This window comes from Lepisma saccharinum, chromosome 6 (genome assembly GCF_977018435.1).
Source record: "Lepisma saccharinum chromosome 6, izLepSacc3.1, whole genome shotgun sequence".
NCBI classification, from domain to species: domain Eukaryota; kingdom Metazoa; phylum Arthropoda; class Insecta; order Zygentoma; family Lepismatidae; genus Lepisma; species Lepisma saccharinum.
The window spans coordinates 69,963,480-69,988,070 of NC_139234.1; the positions used below are offsets into that span (position 1 = coordinate 69,963,480).

Below are 24,591 nucleotides of genomic sequence, written 5' to 3' on the forward strand. Positions count from 1 at the left end.
CGAATAAAGGCAATTCTCGAAAGTACATCGCGCTACAACGTCAGGAGTTCCGGGTTTGAATCCCGGCCTGGACATTGGTGTTCTTTGTGAGTGTCCATTTATAAATTTCATCATATGATCGTTGATCTTTACCGTCACGACTAGCCAAAAGTGGCAGAACAGCGAAGTAAAACAAACCAAACCAATGAATTAATCGAAGGGCTCTTGTGTAAATCATGGTAAGTGACATTTTGATCATCTCTGAGTTCATTAAGAAAAAATGTTATTAGAAGCTACACTGTAGATAAATTGTTTTCGTGTTGTGTTTACCAATTTCAGATGGCTTTGCCGAGTCCAATGCAAATTGTATGACATGGCAATTTCACTCGGAAATTGAAGGATGGCACATTTTACTTTGTAACTCAAAAATTACGCAAATGTCACTTAGCATTTTTTACGCCAGAGCCCTTCAATCAATACATGTAGTGTATGAGGGTCAACCTGAGTGAGACGGCTGAAGCTCTTTGTGGGATACACACAGAAAACTAAATGCAGCACATCTGTTTGATGCATCAGAACGCATAGATTGATGCACTAAAATATGTTTTTAACCATTGCCAAGAATGAGGTTTACAGTTTTGAATACCGGTTGTGAAGGCAACGCCAGGTGCATCGTATTCAAGTGATTATTTCTTCCTGTATCGAGGCGTCAATTGATGAGTTGCTTGTATGTTTCTCGATCATGCGCTTGAAAATTGTGTCCGAGCTAAGACTTTTTGCATTTTTTGTTTCAATTCATGCATTTAGTTTTCTGCGTGTAGAAGAATCCCTCGTGTGAGAAGGAGTGCGTACGTCACTAGCAAAAGCTCTTGTTGAAATTAACGTATCAATTCCAGTGATTGTGTATGTTTGGGGTTCCGAATTTCCCTTCTTTTTTGTAACAATCTTTCTCAATTTCCGATTTTAATTTTACAGAAATTCGCGTTTTCAAAGTACAAAGGTACTCACCATTAAAATGATGAATTGCCAATCCACATATTCTTAGCCTTGTACACACTACAGAACTTTAGACTTGAGTGACACAATTTCCAAATTAATGAACGTATAACTTTTTGGAGATTCAAAAAGCCTTCGTATGAATAATATCGTCAAATCAACCGTTCGGCTTGAAACCTGATTTACTGATAAATCTTTAACATTTTGTTATTTCTAGCTTTTAAATACCACACTCAGAACATTAATATAGGAAAGCAATATGAGAAATGAAGAAGGAAGAAAATAGAGCAAGTCTCAGACTAATCTATGATCATCCCAACGTCATACTTAGCTTTCATGTTAGTATATTTGATGAAGACTGTTTGAGGCATCTGCTCGTATGAATAATATCTATTATCGCTATCGCCTTTTTTGCCACTTTGGCTAATCGCGAAGATGATTTGATTTGATTTGCTTTATTTTACTTCGCCTTTTGTTCCACTTTTGGCTAATTTGCGAAGATGGTGATGAGTAATAATATGATGACATTGATGAATAGACACCACAAACGTCCAGGCTTCGAACCTGGGACCCCTGACGTCGCAGCGCGATGTGCTAACCACTCCGCCACGCCGGCCGGCTCGCGAAGAAGAGAATGAGTAGTGATGATATGATGAAATTGACGAAGCGACCCTCGCAAAGAACACAAATGCCCAGGTCGGGATTCGAACCCGGACTCCTGTCGTCGCAGCGCACCATTCCACCACGGAGGGCAGCCCCTACCATTGAAGTACGTGATAAAGATCACCTGTTCAATTTTATTAATAAAATCGATTTTGTGTTGAAGCCAAATGTCAATATAAGTGCAATATTGACTTATATTTCATATTCATAAATTGAAAGATGTTTGAAGTTTTCTATGATAAATTGAACAGTAATTTTAAAAACGTTTCGACCGGATAAGTTTCTGTAGTTCGTGTAGTGTCTCACGAAATGTGTGTAATTTTAAACACGATTGCACCATGTTTTACTTCCGTGGCTGGGTTACCATGTAAACAGGAATGAGTTCTGGAAATGTTTCCCTACTTACTTATACTGGGACTTCCAGTGGAATCCACAACAGACCAGCCATTCAGAACATCCACGAAGTTCAGAAGTGTTATCCTCATACATAGAAGCCGACAACATTGGAATTGTTTGACAAATTGCTTCACCTCGTGCAATGTAATGCGGTTCGCTGATGATTCTTTTCGATGGAATTGATTGGTCGAATCGTTCACGACCGGAAGATAAATGCCGCAGTCGAGGAAATCGACTCCCGATGCTTCTTCCGCGATCGGAATCCCCTCCGGAGGGTCGGGACAATCGTATTCACATGTTCCCTCCAGCAGAGACGAATGCAGTTGGCAATCTGGATCAACTACATCTTGTGATGGCCTCATTTGGAAGCCCTTCACGTCTCTAATTCGGCGCTGGGCGGTTCTCGAGGAGGGACTGGGAGGATTGGTATGCAGGAGGCCCGGTGCCCTTTGTTTACAACCGAGACGAATAAGTTGAAGGTATTGATTGTGCAGTGTAACGGTGGTGCCACTCGTGGATGTCTTCGTCTCTCATTACCGGCCGTCTTGGAGTTTCGCAACCTCTCTCAGTTCCCTGAAAGGGTTTCAATATCATATCATCTAACAACACTTATGTTTGATTGAGAAATTAGAAGTTCAAGAAGGACCCGAACAGATGGCAATTAAAATATTCAATAACTACCAAATGATATAAAAGCAGAAAATATGACAAGGTTCAAAAACAAATTGAAAAAAACTATTATTAAATCAGGAATGTTATAGCGTTAGTGAATATTTAAGTTGTAAATTATATAAATTGTGTAATTATATTTTTTGCCTGAACTGTACTGAACCCTGCAAATATCAATGTAGGCTATATGGTTTATATGGAGTAATAAAATTAAAATTAAAAAAAAAAATCAGATGATATTATCATCCACTGTTTATTTATAAACACATTTCTTGCAACGTTTCACAAATTTCTTGTTTTCTTGATTGATTTCGCTTTTCTACCACTTTTGGCTAATCGCGAAGTTGAGAATGAATGACAGTATGATGATATTGATGAAGGGAGACACAAAGAACACCCATGTCCAGGCCGGGATTCGAACCCGGGACGCCTGCCGTCGTAGCGCGTTGTGATAACCACATCCGATACGGAGATCGGCACCGGACCTATGGTGAGAGTGAAACTGCTTACAAATGCTAATAATAAATTACAAAGAAATGTCAAAGAAGGAATTAGAATTATAAAATCAAAAATAAGTTAATTGGTAATGAATTTGGAAACCCTTATTTCACACCAGTACCAACAACAAAAAATACACATATCAAAGCCACAGTGTGTCTACCAGTCAAGATTGTCAAGAAAAAGTAAAATTGATTAATTTATTTTACTTCACATTTCTGCCCCTTTGGCTAATCGGGATGATGGATGAAGGGACAACCACATATATATAGAGAGAGACGACAACACAGGCCCCACATAAGATTATACTGGCTGCGAGTCCAGACGCCAGAGCCTAGCTAGTCTTGTTAAATATATCCTCAATTTCCTCTTAACTAGTCTTTAGGTAGATGTTTTTAATTAAATAAACATTTATTTTCTTAATCGCTAATCTCCAACTTTACCTAAGTAGGGTCTGAATGAATAAAGGTTAAGAAAAACTAAAATAAAAGGTCAAGAATTTTGGATTTGTTATTTGGTAGACACCCTGAGACAGTAATATCTAGTAAAAAATGTTAAAAAATGAAGATCTCACAAGAATGAGATTATATTTTGCCAACAACAAACAATTAACCAACCATCTTGGAACTTATTGAGCACATTATGTAGCCCACAATACAGGTGTCTTCATCCTCCTCCATTGCATCTGATGACGCAGACGAGATGAATCGTTGCCTCTTATATAAGCACTAAATGTGCTGTTCGTAAATAAATAATGAATAGTAATGTATTTTGCAGAAGAAACTTATGTTTTAATTAGTTTTTCGAATGCTGAACAGAGCTACATAGCCTTAGTACACAAAATGGTTTAACATTACGCAAGTTTCAAAACCATAATAAAATGTTCTAAATATAAGAATTTTCAAATATGTAAAGAATTAAATTAGATGCACAGAATATACAGCTGTATCATCTCAAAATCAATACAAGTACCCCAGAATTTTAAGTTCCATCAGTGAATGTATTTATACCGCGTTTGTTACAACCTGTCCCGGTTCCCGCGCTAGCTGGTCGCTGGCTTTTCTCAGTACTGGGGAAAGTCAAAGCCAGGCAGCCAATTAAAATACGCAACGTGGCAACAGCGTGTACGTAAGCGCCTCTCTTCTGGCTTCCATTCGCTCCTCGCTGCCCAGCAGACGATTTTTTCCTCGTTTCTCATTGGCACCGAAACTGTCGAGCGATCGCTAGCGCTGAAACGGGACAGGTTCTAACAAACGCGGTATAAATGTATATTTGTCAACAACTGTTCAGTATTCTTTGCACACTGCTATCAGTGTGTGTCTTCAGAAATTATAAGCCAGCATCCTTAACACTAATATTGACAATAAATATTCAACATGCAAATTTCCATAAACGTGTTCTATGAACTTATGTTTCTCACAATTGAAATTGTACCTAAATAGCTTAAACTTAATGTAGGAACATTTCAGAAACGTTTCCCCCCTTTTTTTGTCAAAACTGTCACGCCTAATTTTTGTGAATTCTGGAAAATATATAGGAGACTCATAATTCTTGGGATGGCCAAGAAATCCGATATCCGTAGTCTCCCCTGTACATTACACAGTCCCATAAAAAGTGTGATGACGTATTTAGATCCGACGTAAAATTGACCAGAGCGCATTAGCTGCTAGGTATAGTGCAGGAATACTTTGGTTAAGGTGGCGAATAAAGACTGCTTACTTTCACGACGAAACGTGAATTTTAAGAACTCGACAACATTAAGGCGATTGAAATATGGGTTACAAATCTTACGAAAGCCTATTGAGAGGTGGTTCCAAGATTTTCAGGATAATATATTTGAGGGTCGTACGTGAGACGCAATTGAAGCACTCATCTCGGGATCTGTAGCTCGCAGAGGAAGGGAAAGCTCCTCCAAGCACAGAAAAGTCTTCTACGTATCCTATTCTTACCGCAAACCCGCACAGCACATTCGTGTTTTTGGTTGCATAACTTGCAGGTATTTATTTTTGTTTCTTCACGATACCGAAAGCTCAAGTCTCTTCAACGGAGTAATGATTATTGTTGAACAGGCCCGTACCCAGGGGGGTGGGGGTCAAGGGGGTCATGCCCCCCCCCTTCGAGCTATGAAATATTTTGATGCAAACATACAAAAATAACATGGATATTTTTTAAGATTTTGCAAGAATTTAGTTTTTCTTCTTGTATAAATGAATGGGTTGTCTCTGGAGAGAGGCAGACTCCAGAAGTCTGCAGTCTACTATATTTAGTAATTTTAGTGTTATAACCACTTATGCGTAGCTACTAAATGTTCCAATTTGGTCGCGACAGTTCACCATATTTACTCCCCGTTTTGATTTTTTCGAACTGCAGTCTTGATGAGAAAATGTCCTCTTTTTGTGGTTAATTCACATTCAGAGATGTTCTTCATTATAAGGATAATTCCGTATCGTTGGTGGTCACATTCAGGGTACGAATTCCCATGGCGGAAGGGGGATCTCTCACCTTCCCACAAACGATCTTGTTCTATTAAAACTTTTCCCCTATTAAAATTTTCCGAGGGTAAGATTTGTGTTATAACAACAAAGATAAGCAATTAGTTTGGACTTCAAACATACTTTACTAAGAATAACATCATAAACACATAGAAAGAAGGAATAACAAAAAAAATATTTCTGCCTGTGTGTGAATGTTGCATACATCTTTATTTTGTTCTCTCTCTCTCTAGGGCTGATAACAGGATGGGCAAAAACGTACTTCTACAATCATAGATAAGATTTTAAAATTATATCAAATTGGACTAGTAAGAAATGGAACCGTAGCTGCGAAGGTGGTTGTCATTGTCACCCTAGGCCCCTGGAACATAGAAACTAGACCGACCTGTTATTTCTCCTCCATTTCTCACCTCCTTTCGTCGGAAATAAAACATAGCACTTACACGTTAATTTAATAGGAAACTAATGTCTTCTTGAAGTTTCTCATTTTTTGTCCCTCCACCTAGTTATCTTTAATTTGCAATCGATTTTGCAGATGTGAACAATAACACACACTGCTTGCATGAAGATTGTGTGGAATGTACAACTGTCCTTTTATTAGCCACATTTCTTGAATGTTAAGTTTTATTTTCAATGGAAAAGAGAAGGTACATAAAATTTCTACAATGTCTAAGTATGCCAGCTACATCTAGATAGGGAGGGGGGTTCAAATTCGGTGCAGGGGGTGCGAAAATGATTCTCGTCCTGTGCGCTGAAATCTCTAGCTAGAAGTCTGATAAGGAAATATTTCCTTTCGAGAGACTATTAATAGATTTACACTATTATAAAAACATAACACAATAAAAGTATGAATTCACCTATCTTCTAATTTCTTGACATTTTGAACCAACCGTTAAAGGAATTAATTTGCTAGTATATAAATGTAGCAAATTAATTTGTTTATAAATATATATATGTATAAATTAATTAATTATTTTACAATTGACATATATATATATATATATCATGACAATTATATATATATATATATATATATATATATATATATATATATATATATATATATATAAAACACGATGTCCGTTAAACCGTGGAAAATTTGGGCTGTTGCCACGTGCAACACACGTCTTTGCTCCGTTGAATAAAAATCTGTATGAAATCGGTTTCGCAATGTAAATTGACAATGGATACGGGTTTTAAAAACAGCTGCAATGAGCTTGAAAACAAGACCAAGATTGTTTTTGTACGACTACCCAAGACTAAGAAAAATATATAAGAGCCTCTTTTTGGCAGATTTAAGAAATCTGAAAGTTAAGAATTGTTTTTAAAACCTTTCTACCTGCACTGTATGTATTTAAATTTCATCACTATCAGACCCCAAGTTTTTTATTTATAGAACTTCAAAGAGAGCGGTCGTTAGGAAAACACAAAAAAAACCAGGCAATTTTTTTTGTTCTCATGATGATAAAAAACCGACGGCATACTCTGAAAATATTTGGTTACCATAGATTAACGCATCATTGAATAAGCAAAATTTAGATGTATTTCGTTTTTATGTAGGTCTGCTGGTTAATTTTGAGTTCGAGTGCAAATTCGAGTAACCATAATTTTTAATCCGGTAGTAAATTAGGTGCAGAACGTAATGGTCGCGTGCATGTGCTTCAAGCAGTATGGATTTCTTCATTAGCTTGATGAGACGGAAGATTTAGGGAAAAAGAAACTCCAAACAAGTCGTGCCACGAAGTTTTCAGATAACAGTATTGATAGCTTATGTATCTCTATGTGAAAAATGACTTCCTCTGTGGGATTTCTGGAATAATACCGAAACTTTCATATGTAAAACTTCTTGCAGCGAGTTCTCCAAAGATAAGCACGCAAGGAGCGGTTTCTGTCCGGGCGGTCGCGAGTCAATCTCCTTGCGGTCACCCGACACAGCATTCCCACTTGCTTTGCAAATCAATTCCATTTCCACGTGGAAAATTCCGACGAATAATATTGAAACAAGCGCATACTTTATTCATTTTCCTGGGGAGATTGGCTTCGTACATTTCCATTTTTTTCCCCGCTGTGAAGATGTTAATGCCGTAGACCTTGGTCCCAATTCTGCATAAATGCCCGTGCTGAAGGGGGTTGATTTCCACGGCCGTAATTGTCATTTACATACTTTTCGCGATACATTAATGAAAATCACTTTAAAAAAAAATAATAAAAAAAAAATCATCCTATTGTCTGGCTCGTGACAAAAGCATCTCATCTTTAAGGGGTTAGATACAGTTTTGTCAAAATGCATGCTGGTATTTGAAAACAGAGTTTGAGTTTTTGTTTTAAGTTCGCTTTGTTCATAGAAAGACTAATCGGGACTGAACCTATAGTTCAAAATTGAATCCGAACCGCTATGTGCCTCCATCGGGTATCGAACACTGGACTCCATGATTACAAGGCGACGACGTTATTATTACGCCGTCGGGAGGCTCTATTGGAAAACAGAAAACAGTGTGTTTTATGTTATGAATTTTTCCATTCGTTGCATTTGCAAGTGCATCTGTAAGCCAATTATTAAGCTAGTTAGAGTTGATTGAAGATATCATCATTGCATGTGCATCGATGTCCATATATTTCTTGTAGAGAATAAGAACTCTCTCTTCAATTTAAGTTCTTTCCGTTCGTGTGCTTTGTACACAGTATTATATTTGTAGAGTACTGAAAGAAGTTTATTTGTCCTAAGCACCCATGAAAAATACTGGCTTCTGTCCGACACAAGGTATCATCGATATTCTTCTGGTTCCTCCGCGCGCGGTCGGTGAAGGAGACTGCACTTCTCACCCTTAATAACAGTTGGGCTGAAAAGTTCGTAGGCTAACATAGTAAAAAATATTTTTTTGACAAAATTCGATTTTATTATTCAATATAGTTGCCTTTGAGGGCGATACAACGATTATAGCGGTCATACAATTTTTCGATGCCATTTTTATAGTACGATTTCTCTTTAGCCTCAAAATAGGCCTCAGTTTCGGCGATTACCTCTTCATCAGTGCTAAATTTCTTTCCAGCGAGCATTCTTTTAAGGTCTGCAAACAGGAAAAAGTCTCTGGGGGCCAGATCTGGAGAATATGGTGGATGGGGAAGCAATTCGTAGTCTAATTCATATAATTTTGCCATCGTTTTCATTGATTTGTGACACGGTGCATTGTCTTGATGAAACAGCACTTTTTTCTTCTTCAAATGGGGCCGTTTTTTCGTGATTTCATCCTTTAAACGCTCCAACAACGCTATGTAATAATCGCTGTTGATGGTCTGGCCCTTTTTGAGGTAATCGATGAATATAATACCATGCGCATCCCAGAATACTGATGCCATAACCTTGCCAGCCGACTGTCGCGTCTTTCCACGGTTTGGATTCGGTTCATCACGTGCAGTCCACTCGGCTGACTGTCGATTGGACTCTGGAGTGTAGTTATGGAGCCATGTTTCATCCATTGTAATATATCGACGGAAAAATTCGTGTTTATTACGGTTGAATATCGCTAAACATTGCTCCGAATCATCAAAACGTTGTTGCTTTTGATCGATTGTGAGCACGCGCGGCACCCATTTTGCACACAGCTTTCGCATGTTCAAATATTCATGCACAATATGTCCAACACGTTCCTTTGATATTTTTAAAGTCTCAGCTATCTCGATCAACTTCACTTTACGATCATTTAAAATTATTTTGTGGACTTTTTTGATGTTTTCGTCGGTAACAGCTTCTTTGGGGCGTCCACTGCGTGCATCGTCTTCGATGCTAATTTCGCCTCGTTTAAATTTAGCAAACCACTTCTCAACGGTTGATTTTCCTGGTGCAGAGTCCGAATAATGTTTATCAAGCCAAGCCTTGGCTTCAACAGTATTTTTTTTCGCCAAAAAGCAATGCTTTATTAACACACGAAATTCTTTTTTATCCATTTTTTCACAATAACAAAAGCTGCTTCACTCACAATGCTATATCTCACGAACTAATTATCCGGCAGCTGTGAAATGTATACACGTATCTTTTGAAGGTTAGTACTAAGTAAAAATCACATGGATTTAATTCTAGTAACGCCATCTATGAGTCAGCCTATGAACTTTTCAGCCCAACTGTTATTTAAAAATATAATAGTCATAGGTATCTAAAATTCGTATTTTGGTAATTTAAATAGTTATTCTCAATGTTTATCTGCACATCAAAACTTGTATTTTGTAACTACGTATAATTTGTACTACTTCCCGTATTGTGTTCAAATGCCGTTCATCACATACAAATTAGGAAAATTTGTTGATATTTTTATTATGTACATCATAGTCCATAATTGTCTTTTGCAACCTATTTTCCACTTCAAGCGTCTTTCATAATACTTACGTTTCATTTCACGTCACTACGCATCCAGTAAATTTTAGATGTGCAATATTTTGTACTTTCTTAGGTACTAACGTGGACGCTTTTTTAGTAAATAGGTCTTATGTGCCAGATGAATCGCGAATGCAGCCAGCAATCATCTCGAAGCATATCGTTAACTGCATAGCTATGTGTGAAATTTCATTAACTTTATTTTACATAGAAAATTAAATTAGGTACTAGTCAAGAGGTTACATAGAGACTTGGATGCACGCCATATCTAGGAGTACTTATATTGTATTGATAACAATTGTCTCTAATCTTGTGTTTATTTTTGTTTTTTCCAGCTGCCTCAGTCCACGATCAGCGTACTTCTACGAATTCCCCCCAAATGGTAAGTGAGCTCTTGTGTTCTGTGTCTACTTGTAAATGAGGGTCGGTGTCTTCAAACAGGGAGGTGGTGAGTTTTCTTCCGGAGAGAATGGCTTACGCATTACCATTTTTTCTGTGAAGAAATAGGACGATGAACACATTTGTAATTTCATCGCGTTTTAGTGATGAAAGCATCACTTTGACGTTATCACTTGTCGCATCACTTACGTGTTTTATTATTTATATATATCAAAGCCTTGATTCAAAATGACGAAGAATGTTAGCGCCACAGCGAGCGTTCCCCGAAGCTTCTGCTATGTGACCCCAGCTGCAGGTCACGTAAATACACTCATGCTCATAAATTAAGGATAATACTGAATCTTGTACAAAGAAATATTTGATGTGCACGTTGCAGCTTGAAATGATGTCTGGGTACTGTACCAAACAACATGTGTTTACTATGACCTTGATCGAGTGTGTGGTGGCGCTGTAAGGAGACAAATGACTCACAGGAGCGAAACTGCTGACCAGAGTACAGTGCCTATATGAAGTGTACAGCTGTGGTCGGTTGTGCGAATGGTGTGTGTGTGTGTGAAATGGCTCAAGGAACACATATTGATGATGCAGTGAGGGGCAGGATACTTGGGCGGCTAGAGGCGGGCCAAAGACAGCAGGTCGTGTCACAGGTGCTCCCATGTGCCACAAAGTGTCATCTCACGATTATGGAAACGATTCCAACAGACTGGAAACGTGTCTCGGCGCTACAGCAGTGGACGTCCACAGTGTACAACACCACGAGAAGACAGGTATCTGACCGTAAGTGCCCGGAGACACAGACGGAGTACTGCCGGGGGGCCTTGCTCGAAACCATGCAGCTGCCACTGGAACAGTTGTTTCCAGACACACTGTGTACAGACGACTCAACAGGCACGGTTTATTCGCCCGGAGGTCTGCAATTTGCATTCCACTGTCACATGGTTACAGAGTAGCCCGTAACAACTGGTGTAGAGAACACAGGCCATGGACAATGGAAGAATGGTCTCAGGTACTCTTCACTGACAAGTCCAGGTATAGTCTCAACACTGATTCTCGTCGTGTAACCATCTGGCGAGAACCAGGAACCAGATACCGACCCGGTAACATCGTCGAAAGGGACCAGTATGGAGGTAGTGGTGTCATGGTGCGGGGTGGCATTATCCTGGGTTCACGTACACCCTTGCATATCTTCGACAGAGGTACTGTAACAGGTCAGGTGTACCGGGATGTTATTCTGCAAGACTACATTCGTCTTTTCAGAGGTGCAGTCGGTCCTACGTTCCTTCTGATGGATGACAATGCCAGGCCACACCGAGCTGCTATTGTGGAGGAGTACCTTCAAACAGAAGACATCATACGAATGGAGTGGCCTGCCTATTCCCCCGACCTCAACCCAATCGAACATGCTTGGGATGCTCTAGGCCGACGTGTTGCCGCACGTCTTCTACCTCCTCGGACTCTTCAGAAGCTCCGACAGGCACTGGTGCAAGAATGGGAGGCCATACCCCAGCAGCTGCTCGACAACCTCCTCCAGAGTATGCCAAGCCGTTGTACTGCATGTGTCAATGTGCAAGGGCATCACATTCCATACTGAAACCTGTCCACGTGCTCAAAGAACTGTGGAACAACATTTTACAATCTCCCTTGCTTTGTATCATATGTGCGCTCTTTGGTTTTTCTCACGTTTTCTGCAATAAACAGGGTTAAACAGGGTATGTGGATGTCTTTCTTGTGTGTTCAACATGTGTCTGTGCTCCCACAACTAGTTTGTTTTAGTGCTGTATCGTGGGGCACCAAAACATCTATTATCCTTAATTTATGACCATGAGTGTACAAGCAAAAGCGTAGGAGTTTTATCGCCCCGCAGAGGCAGTGACCACTCTTCAGAAGCAATATTTACATCACGTATGCCTTTTACCTTGTTTTTCTGTCTTCTCCTCAAGTTATTGTTAACTTTGTTAACAGAAATACACCGGAGCTGAAGATATGCATGATAAATTGAACACAAATACGTGTCGTTGTATTTAATTATAAAGGGCTACTCCTCTATAACTTTTTAAAAAAGCTAATCGCGACAATGAAGATGGGTAACGATTAGACGAAACAAAGCAGGATAGAACATGCATATCGTGCTTGCAAAAGTTGTAAAATACTAAAAGCACACAGCCTAGAGCATAAAGCGGCTCACCCAGTCTCAAAAAATGGGTACCTGAGGGTAATACTGGGGGTAAAAGCGGCCGGACCGTGGTGCTGACCACATCCCCTCCAAAAAAATTGAGATCGATAATGTGTGGGCCCCTAACCCCCTTCCTTCGTCACTTCTAAGCGTGGAGATCGTCAACCAGTATTGGAATAGTCGGGTGGTCAGCCCGACGTATCCCCGGCCGTTATAGTATGTCTACGTAACCGGGTTACGCTTACTCATTCGAAGCTCCCCAATTTCCTCAAGATGGTGGGTTGCCACCGGCAACAAAAGGTCGAAATTTCCCGAGACTGAACCCGGGATCGAACCCATGCCGTCCCGCAGTCGCAGTCCAAAGCAAGGTGCCTTAGACCGCACGGCCACGGAGGACAGGTGCTATGTGCACTGGGAACTTTACCTTGTACCTAGAACGTTCTCATGTCACACGCCATTGTAGCAGACTACATTTACCCACAATTCCATCCATCGCGTTCATCAGCACCTACGTGTGGTGGACCGCTGACTCCATCGAATGTGCGGAATGGAAACTAAGATTCCACTTTACTTGTCAGAAGGAAGTGCGCCACAATCATCCACGATGTTTCAACTCTCGATGAGGAAAGATTAATTAATATACGAACGCACGCACTTTCCAGCGTTGCTAGTGGAAGATGATCACGCGTTCGAAGGGTGTACCCACAAGCTGCGAGAGTCACGCATGTACTTAAGGCCGAAAAAAAAAAAACCTGGTTGAAAGCGTGGCCGGGGCGCAATTTGGCACACGACGGCTTCCGTTCCCGAGGTTTGTTTTGTCCCGCGTCGACTTTCCGGAGGGTAACGAGGGAGCTGGTCGGCCTGCAATTAAAGCGAGCGGCCAGCGATTAGCGGAGGAGCCGAGATGTTTTCGCGTGAGGGAGAGGGACTTGTTGATTCGCGTGCTGCGAGAGGAGATTGCCATCACGTGCTTCCTGCGATGATGGAGATCGTCACGGCATCCGCCCTTCGCACGGTCACTGCACGGGAGAAGGCCCGGTTACTGGAGCGAAGGCACTTGGATCCGTTTGTTGGAAATCAACCAGTGATCAATCGATTTAATTGCGTTCGGCGCACATGACTTATTTTCGTGTCCCAAGATGCCGAACGCTGCTCGCGGGATCAGGAATCGAGATTCAGAGACAACCCATGCTACCAAACATACTGTAAGTTTCCTAGTAGCCAGCCACACCTACGTACTTTCCTCCCGTGCGCAGTTGTAAACACTAAACTAGCCAGAGACACTTGGGCGCTGTCCAGATTCCACCGGTGGACGGACTGCTGCACCGTTGATGCTCGCTTTGGCGTTCCGTATTTCGCCGATGTCCACCTCAGCTTTCTCCAGGTTAAACCATGACGTCATCATTTTACACCGGCCTCCAGAGCTGGTGCGAGCGATGAATCAAAATGGCGTCGTCTGGTTTGAAACTTGTTCTGATACTTGATATCTGTTCTGTAGGCATTAGTAGGGAATCATGCAGATTTTGTTGCACTGAGGGTGAATATACTGAATGCAGGCCTAAACTGTCGGCATTTTTTAATATTACTGCTCCTTAATTTCCATGCAAATGGAAATACATTGATCGATTGGCTTTATTTTACTTCGCTTTTGCGGCGCTTTTGGCTAATTTGCGAAGATCGAGTTGAGTGATGATGTGATGGAATTTATGAATGGACACTCACATGCATGCCCAGGCCGGCATTCAAACTCGGGACCCCTGGCGTCGTAGCGCGATGTAATAACCACTCCACCAACGGAGCCGGCAAAGTAGAATACAGTATATGCTGATGCATCGAAGTATACATCCGTATTCTGCTGCAACATGCAGGAAAGCCTCCATTCGCATTTTTACGAACAATACCACTTAAACTCTTAGTGCACATGCAAAATAAGATGTCGTTAAGTGAACATATATAATATTCATGACATACCATCTGTGATTTAGTCACTATAGTGGAACCACAAGCAAGACAACCTGCGAAGACCCTCGACTCCTGCCCGACCCTGTGGCCGAGTGTAGGGCGGCCCCTGTGGCGGAGTGGTTAGCACATCGCGCTACGACGCCAGGGGTCCCGGGTTCGATTCCCGGCTCGGCCATGGATGTTTGTGATTGTCTGTCCTGAAAAGTCTTGAAATTGAAATATGAATGAAATGATATGAGTGAATGAAGTGTGATGGGGGAAGCTTCCGCATAGGGGCTTTCCTTTTAAATAATAATAAAAAAAAAAGTGGTTAGCACATCGCGCTGCGACGCCAAGGGTCCCGGGTTCGAATCCTGGTCGGGCTTGGTTGTTTGTGAATGTCCATTCATCAATTTCATCATTTCATCACTCATCCCCATCTTCGCAAATTAGCCAAGAGGCACAAAACGCGAAGTAAAATAAACTAATTCAATCAATCAATCAATCAATCAACCCTCGACTCCTGTGCACCGTACTACCGCGAGGAGTAAGGGGGAGAGTTGACCATGCTTCCTTATGGCCCGAGCTGAACGGAAGAAGGGAAAGCTGCGCGGGAACTTTTCGTCCAAGGTTTTCTTCCTTGTGGTCGCTCTATATCAGTGACGTTTTCCTAATAATCGCCAATATGCACCCTCTTTCCGAATCTAGATTCCAAATTACACCGAATTTGACGCCATATTTTTGGTTCACCAGTCTGTTGCACGTTGGTGAATTCTGGAAATCACGACTTGTCAGCAGTGGCCCTCTTGAGCACGGATGCACAAACAATCTCCAAAAGAGGAAAATAAGTTAAACTCAAGATTCAATCATAAATACGCCACCACCACTGGGATTTTGAAGTATATTCTTGCATAATGAGTGCATTGGAATTAATATTGCCTGCGTCTTTCAGCTCTCAAGAATTAACGAACCGGTAACCGTGGCACCAGCGCTGCATTCCGAAATAACGCCTATGGCTGTCACCTACATCTCTCGGGTCGTAACGATGTTGCTTCGGCACGAGTCGGTCGATTAGTGTTGGCTAAATTTACGTCACGTTCGGCGTCGCGATTCGAACCTCTGAGTGTGTGCATTGTATTACGAGGAAAGGGGGGGGGGTGGAGGTACGGGATGAAACAGAGAAATTCAAATGGCGGAAGGGTACGGCACGCAAAATTTCAGTCACGCCGAGCCCTCGCCTCTCTGAACACATTCCGAGCGGATGCAAAATTCACGCACGCCGGAATTTGCTCCTGTGCCTTGTGCCCGTACGTGCTGCTACATCAGGTTTTGAGCGAATAGGGAAATGGGAGACGTGAAATTGTTTCGTTTTTTTGTGTAGCAAAAGCAGTACCGGATGTCTTTAGAAGCAGTCTTTGAAAGAAACAGCTCCATTTGTTCAAATTGTTTGATTTGGTTTAATTTACTTAACTTTTGGGCCACTTCTGGGTAATCGCGAAGATCAGGATGAATAACGATTGGATGATATTGACGAGGAAGCAAAGAACACGCATAGCAAGGTCGGGACTCGAACCCGAAAACGTCGGTGGAGAGATCTAAAGTCTACCACTCTGCCATCGAGCCGGCGGCTACGTTTTCAAGTAGAGCCAGATTATTTTTGGAACTTTTCCAGCACGAGTCTAGCTAACGAGCCTACCAACAGCGTAGAGCATGAGCAGATCAAGACGAACGTAAGTCATGGCTGAAATTAGGACTGAAGTTAGGACAGAGTCTAGAATGAAATCAGAACCGAGGTCAGGATGAAAGTCAAGACTGAAATCAGGACGGGTCAGGGAGTAAGTCGAGAATGAAATCAGGACTGAAGTCAGGACGTAATTCAAGACTGAAATCAGGACGTAAGTCAAGACTGAATTCGGGTGAGGCCAGGACGTAATTCAATGCTGATATCAGGACTGAGGCCAAGGCGTAAGTCAGGACTGAGATCAGAACGTGAGGAAGAAGTAAAATGAGGCCTGAAGAAGTGAATACTTGTTCTTGTGGATAAACAATGACAGTTACTCTTTTGGAGAGTGGCAAAGTGATTCTTTTGGAGAAAGAAAAGTAACCCGAGTTAATATTTTGGAAAAACAACCAGACCTGAGCTGACCTGACCTAACGTAACAAACAGTCCAACATAACCCGACCTCACCTCACCTAACTAACCATACACTATTACAAGTACTGCCACTAGTGAAAAATTCTAGAATACTGATTGATTTACTTTATTTTACTTCGCTTTTTGTGCCACTTTTGGCTTATTTGCGAAGATGGGGATGAGTGATGATACGATGAAATTGATGAATGGACACTCACAAACATCCATGCCCAGACCGGATTCGAACCCGGGACCTCTGGCGTCGTAGAGCGATGTGCTAACCAGTCTGCCACGGGGGCCGGCTCTAGAATACCGAATATCAACATACATTGTTTGATGCGTCAAATCTTTGAAGTCCATTCTACTTCTGCAGTAATACGATTGAAAACGAGTAGCCTGTTTCGAGTTCGAGACGATTAGGAGGCATGTGTATAATTTCGAGACCACAACGAGACTGACCCGCTTAATCCGATCATTACTGGTCCTCGTGTTCTCGATTAAGCGGATGAAGCAGAAAAGTGACGTAAAATGAGATAAACGAAAGCAAATTAGGTCAAACGGAGCATAAAATGGCGTCACATAAAACATGGCGGAAACTATCGGAGTTCGGGCATTACAATTGGAACGAGGCTGCTCGCGTATCGATGAGCGATTTGTTCCGTTTCGCTTTTAATGACGAACGAGCAACTGGTGCCCCGATAATGCCATGGAATTTGCAGGGAAACTTTATGCCGCCGCCATTCCTAATAACAGTTAATGGAACGGCGTTCGCTGAAAGATGAGCCCCCTCCCGCACGCATCGGACAAACATAGGACGTAATCGTCTGTGCGACCGGACGAGAGAGCCCGTCGTTGGATGGCCGCCTGGTTTTTGACAGACCGCGCGCCTCGCTTTAATGCTTCCGTGATGGATGCGCCTTGCGCGGGGAATCCCTGTTATTCTCGATCCGTGCTAATTATCTGCTCTCCACGTCCTGTTTCCTTCGGATGCAAATGACAGATGTGCGATCGAAAAGTCGCGGAAAATGCGATCCCCATTGGTCCTTTCGGCGCCTGCCACTTCCACGAGGACCTCTTCTTCAAGTTGAAGCCGCTTGTCCGGAACATGTGCAGATGATTGGTGATTGGGGAGAGAAAGCGTGCGATACCATGCCATTGTTTTTACGACTTGTGCACGTCGAGGAATCCATTATACTGGGTGTTCAAGTGAAAACTCCGGCTTTGTCCATCTCCGATGGCATAGAGTAAACGCTGCCGCCTTATAATCAAGGAGTCCAGGGTTCGATCCCCAATGGAGGCACGTTGCTCAGTGGTTCGGATTACACTTTAAACCGTTGGTCCGGTTAGATTAGTGATTATTAGATAAAATTGATGAAGTGATACATGGTCACGCCGGGATTGGAACCTGGGAATTTCGGTTGCGAGATCGAAAGTCGACAACTGAATGCTCTTTCATTCTTTCTTCAAAACCCTTGCATATGTTGCACTCATTCCTCCTCCACAAACATGCGTATCTTGTCCAGTATTCGAACTCGGGAACGCCTTGTGTACGACTACCCACGGAGATTGACGACCACAGAGCCGACCAGTAACCAGTTTCAGTCCAGAATTGTGAAAGCCACCTCTATGTTTAAATGCTGACAAAATTTGTTTAGATTTTCAAAACCGATTTCCAGTTTCAATTTTTTAACGTAAGTCACAAACGTATTAACAATTTAAAAGTGAATAATCCACTTCTCATTTTGCCTTGCAAGCAAATTCTCCATGTTGGATCCAAAGAGAGACCAGCTATAAATGATTTAAGTTTTAAAGGGAAATAGATTCGTGAAGGGTGTTTTTTTTTATCAGTATTTCGGAAAAACAGCGAGAAAAAACCAGGTTATTGAAACTGGTAAATACACCATCTAAATTGTTGACATCCAAAATCCGAAACAAGGAGCACCTTAGATTATATGATATACGGTATGTCCCGTGCTTTTACATGGTTGTTATTATAATTCGCAAGCTCCTGTAAGTGTTATTTATATGCCGGTGCAAATACCCAGCATGATGACGCACGGCGCAGTTTATTAGGTCACCTACATTTTCTAGAAGCCCATTTGGTTCTTGATGTAGATTGGAGGAGCCAGCAAAGATTCTAATAGCTCTTACTCTACATGGAGAGTGGTGTGAATAAAGTAAGTCTTGTAATGAATTGAGGCCAGAATTTTGTTTAGTGACTGTTTGACTCTTGTGATTCCAGAGCAAGGCGCCAACCAGCAGACGTCCAAGAAGAAGAGCTTCACGAGGTTCTTGCGGGGCCTTCGAACGCACCGGAAGGAAAAGGGATCGCCGCGCCACAGGAACAAGAATGGAGCTCCAAAGGTAAGCAGCGCCTCTGTGAGAATTCGTTGTGGTAATCTATTCTCAACCGTCGCTTTTTAGCCTCCCCGATGGCGTAGTGGTAACGTCGTCGCCTTGTAATCTAGAGGTCTCGGGTTCCATACCCGGTGGAGGCACGTAGTGGTTAGGATCCCACGTTAAAACAAGTTGTAACGTCGCTTTTTAAGGAGAGTCGCGACGATGAGAGAAGTAGAGGCTGAACGAAGACACGACCCTGACGGACCAAGCATTTTGTGAGGGCACTTGAATGTCTTATATATAGTCTCAAAACATATGCATCGCGAATACGGTTGTGTAACAGTATAATTGAGACGAATAGAAATAGTACAGAGTGCATTGGAATCCTTAACATGTGAAATTTACATGACAACATCATGTGTCTGTCCTATGTCGAATGCGAGATCCCACATTGCGCAAGTTGTTATCTGCCATGGAAAAGATATCCTGCTCAATCCGTGTTCGGAGCTCTTCCAACAGGCCCATAGCCAGGCAGGGGCCAGGGGTGGCTCGGCCCCCCCACCCCCTAGCACTGCCATCAGCCCCATTGACATTGGGTAAAACTATTTTGTGTAATTTGTTTCCAGTGAAGAGTGAGAATGTAGACAGCTCACAATTTTAAAGATAAATCCACAGAACATGAACAGCAGCTATTACATTCGCTCATCTTGTTTATGAGCAGAAGTCTAAGTAGCTGCAAATATTTTGAAGATTATCTGGACTTTGTAAGTTATTTCATAAGGGGTCTTCTTTATCTGTACCTTCACTGTCCCTGCTGCGACCTCCCTTTTAGACAGAAATCTGTGACTTTGATGTCATGCAAATTCCCTTCGCATCTGCATCAAAGGTCAACAGCTCTCAACATTTGGGAACGAAGGGGAGTGTCATTACTTCGGCCGGGCGTGAAATGTACTGTAGGCAATGTGATTGAATATTGTGTGTTCTTTTGTGTGTGATATACATGTCTGTATCATCTGTAGTATTGAGTGTGCAGTGGTCCTCAAAGTGTGCACCGCGGCACCCTGGTGCGACGTGGCTGGGTTTTAGGGTTGCTGCGAAATGTTACATTATTTTCACTGAAATGATTATATTGTTCCAAATATTTGCTCATTTAGTACTTTTTACATGTAAAATGTTTCTGAATTTGAAAACTGTGTATAATTTTTTTAAAACTAAAGCAAGCAACCTAACCACACTAATTGGGCGTTGCAAGTGCTAGATAGGCTTACATTCTGACCAGGGAAAAATCTTGAAACACTAGGGGCGCCGTGAAACGAAAAAGTTTTTTGGGAACCTCTAAATGTAAGGGATGATATCAGTTTCAATCAATTAACACTCCAAGAGATGGGTTAAAATATGTTGAAAAATGTAGTATCTGTATGATATTTATAAATTTTATATAAGTTAATGACACCCTCCACCACACACACACACACAATCTTAATTTAATACTTTTAACCTTTGGAAAAATAGACTTGGTTTACAAAGCCCCCCCCTGATAACCCGTGAGCCCCCCCTAGAGATCAATTCTAGCTACGGGCCTGTCTTCCAAAGGTCTAGAGTGTACGTGTATACTCTAGGATAACCCCACGAAAGTAAGGCATACGTATTTAGAGCGGGATAATAACGTGGCCAATGAATGCTGGTGCCACAGTGTTGTGTTAATTTAAGGCAATAATCGCCGAAATATTCACGGAGCACTGAACATAGAGACAAATGACCATATATGTGAACAACAATGAACACCGAAGTTTCGAACCATTTGGTGCCTTTTTGGGATGATGTCTATAATACCAAAGTTTGTTTTACTTGTGGCATTATGAATGATTTGAAATGGTAGATATATTTTACGACACCCTGTGTCCATCTCCTTACGTATATATATTTCCCTAACGTTCTCCGTACACGAATTATCATTGAAACAGAGCGTTCAAGACGCAGCGCAATCGACAATTGAAACATGTTGAACAACACTGTCATTGCAAAAATCCAAAAGGTCTAAAATTTCAAAAAAGAATTGGATAGCAGTTTCGCTTTTTTAACGAAAAGATGGCAATACATTGCAAGAAAATGAAATAAACGAATTTGCGTTACGAAGATAATAACACACATACATCCCCCCTCCCACCCAAGGGATGCTCTGATTGGTCAACAGGCTTGTTTGAATGGCTTTATTTAAAACCGTTCCTGAATAAGAATTTTGGAATGTTAACTGTGTGCTCTGACGTCACTTTTTGCCAACAAGGTTTTCAATGCGTAATTAAAGTCTCATGTGATTGTTTACGGACGGCTTTAGGCTTTTGAGATAAGGTGGAGGAGATGCTACTCCCTCAAGGCTTCCTAGGTACGCCACTGTTCATATGAGTCATGCATGCTACCGTCTGTTATTTCGTGTGTTCATCATCCATTTTCATCGTTGCAATTAACATGCGGAGTTAATAAAGCTGTTCGGTTACGTCGTAGAGTTAATGTACGAATTTTTGCCTTGAAATGCAAATGGGACAATTTTCGCACGTGCGAAACATTTTTCAGTCCCGGAAAGTTCCACTCGGATTGGTCATTTACACCGTGCTCTGCTTAATAGCTGCGTGCGTGTTCATCACATTGATTGCTTTTTTTTTTTAATGGCGAGCAAGCAAGACGCATATTCCCGGCGCTGTTTCACTCCCGCGGCGATTTTAATCACCTGTGCTGCGAGAACTCCATGAGCTTCGATCTCTTTGATAAAAAGGGAAAAGCAAAGCGCAGAGAGCGATGCTGTGGAACTTCGCGATCCTATCGGGCGGGAAAGTTTTAGCGGGTTTCTGCCCCGTGGCATTTATATAATACGTGCTCATCCAGCCACTTCGGCTGCGACACACGTTGGCAACGATTGAACGGTTCTGAAAATGCGCGCTCGCGTGATACGAACTGGGATAATAGTATACATGGTCGTGACTGCGTGGAGTGAGGGCCAGGGGCGGCTCCAGATAAAATGTTTACCCGGGCGAGGTGGATTTTTGGTGCCCCCTTTCTATTTACAAGGGCAAATCGAAAAGTCTTTGCCCCAATTTTTTTTTTCAGCCGAAGTAATAAACATGCAGGGAAATCAAAATATAGGAATCGTTCTATGTACCTTGCACTATTTTTCCACATAGTCACCACAACGGTGCAGGCATTTGTCTCATCGCACGTTTGGAGATGCCGATGTTGTTCGATTTCGGCCGGTTGATCGTGGAACCACCGCCGGACAGCGGTCTTCGCTTCGTCGTCGCAAATGAACCTGCCAGGAACTTTATCAGTGGACCGAACACTTGGAAATCACTGGGAGCGATGTCCGGACTATACGGCTGCTTTTCCCTGTGGATCTCGATGGGCGTTCGTCCCTTGCTCGATAGAAAACAAATAACACTTCGCTGCTCATACGACGTGGACGTGTTGAGTACTACAGCCATCTTTGCAAACTGACAGCAGCGCCGTGCCACGGAGCAGCCGAGAGTTAACGTTGGGCCGTTTCAAGAAGAACCTATTTCATTGGATGTATATCTCGGTTTCTCAATCACACTAATATTTCGGCTGAAAAAAAATAGGGGCAAATACTTTTCGATTTGCCCTCGTTTTTTAAAAATACTTTTAAATGTTATCGTTAAAGTAAACATTTTCCACTCTCAGCATGTTCTCGTTGCTCTACCAACCCGAACCACGAGCGACAGCTGTCGTCACACCGCGATTCTCGACTTCAGGATGCCGCTGTGCCTCGGGTATCGACTTCAGGACGAGAATCCTGCATCGATTCTCCACTTCAGGATGCGACTGTACATATTACCTTAGCTGGCAACACTAGCAGGTCGAAATTTTGTCAGCGCTACTTTTGAAACACTCTGCAGAATCATAACTTTATTTACACGTGCAATAATGTTATTATTACCACCGCCATGATATTCATTGATAATTATAATAAATATGACTGATACCATCATAAAATACATTCGTCAATAATGATAATGGAGATATGAAACCGTAAATTCAAATATGAGTTGCTTAAATATTCGTTATATAGTACGTGTATATAGTGGTGATTTTCTTTAACATGTCGGTTCTTGCCAGCTTAATTAAAAATATATATTTTTGTGTCTCGTTCTCAATGGGCGAAGCCGAAGTTTGACTTTTAATAAAAGACTCCTTGCCTCCAGGTTTTTAGCCCTAAGTATATTTTTACATTCCCTCCTATGTACTGCACGAAGAACTACTTTTTCGAAAATATGTTCCTCTTTTCTTGTCTGTCTTAAAGTACTCGGATGATCAACAATAAACTGAAGTACTGTTCGGCTTCGATGTAACTGGAGTTTACGCAAAGCAAAATTCGAAAGAGAAGATTCTCTTTCTTTGAGATTGCCCGGGATGCGACCCTTGTCCTCTTCCTCCCCCGTGGTTCGATCGACTTGAGAAGCCGCCAAGATACCTGGCAGATGGCGTTCCCCGTCTTGGAGGTTCTCGGGTCAGCGAACGGGAGAGCCGCAAGCAGCCAGGCTCCCTCCAGGTGGAAAGAGCCACTGTTCCCAATAGAGCCAGCGCAGGATGCAGCACATGTAGAGATTACTCAGGAACGCGATAAAGATTTATCCGCACGATTTGACGACCAGTGCGATATTTTATCACCGTATAACTAAACTCCTTTTACACTTTAATAATTCGAGACGGGGCCGAGACTTGATCTACATCCTCATCTCGTTCCATAGTATCACATACTACATTATAAGACCACCTCGATGACCTAGTGGTAACGTCGTCGCTTTTTAATCAAGGGGTCCCAGGTTCGATACTCTGTGGAGGCACATAGTCGTTCGGCGCACCAAGACGAAAATTGTCTGTTTAATATGTAAAAGTCGTGTTAGTTTGTTTTAATAAGTATATTTTCAAATCTTTATGTACATTGCATGATTCATAATGACCTGAAAATTCTGAAAAAAACTTGAAAAGCCAGATAAAGACACCTACAAGTAAAGGAAAGGTCATGAAATTTTGAAAATATGTTAAAAAACGCGGAAAAGCTAAGGAAAATCATTGTCAGGATTTGGGAATTCACTTTAATGAATTCAAACAGGCGCGCTCGGGTTACAAACCATGTTAAGTTTGCGTTTATTTGCAATGTTTCGAGCGCTTGCTCTCTTCTCATCATTCCGTGGATGAAAGCAATATATGCTCTTGGAAACGTTAGAAATAAGCAACAACTTAAACTGGCTGGTAACTCGAGCGCACCTGTTTGAATCATGTCGCCAAGCAAGCTACAATTCCCACTTTCAGGAATGTTTGTGACAGAATATTGTTTCGAGATATGCTTATTCAATTCAATTATTCTTTATTAAAGATTGAGGTTCAGTCTACACCTGTTCTGCCACTTAAACCCCAATTAATACTTACGTTGCATACATGTAGGCACATACACAAAAAAAAACAACAAAAGAAACACATACTAAAAGATAGGGTTGCTCTTTAAAAAAAAAAAAAGTCCAATTCACGCACG

The 24,591-nt window shown here is 41.8% G+C and overlaps 1 protein-coding gene across 1 annotated transcript in view; it reads left to right on the forward strand.

Annotated features, from left to right (window-relative positions):
- The window catches only part of LOC145989100 (uncharacterized), a 91,005-nt gene that overhangs the window by 16,641 nt on the left and 49,773 nt on the right, over positions 1-24,591 (forward strand). The window contains exons 4-5 of the mRNA XM_083124395.1: positions 10,398-10,444; positions 18,952-19,073. Coding sequence (XP_082980521.1) covers positions 10,398-10,444; positions 18,952-19,073 — 169 coding nt within the window. The remainder of the gene's footprint in view (positions 1-10,397; positions 10,445-18,951; positions 19,074-24,591) is intronic.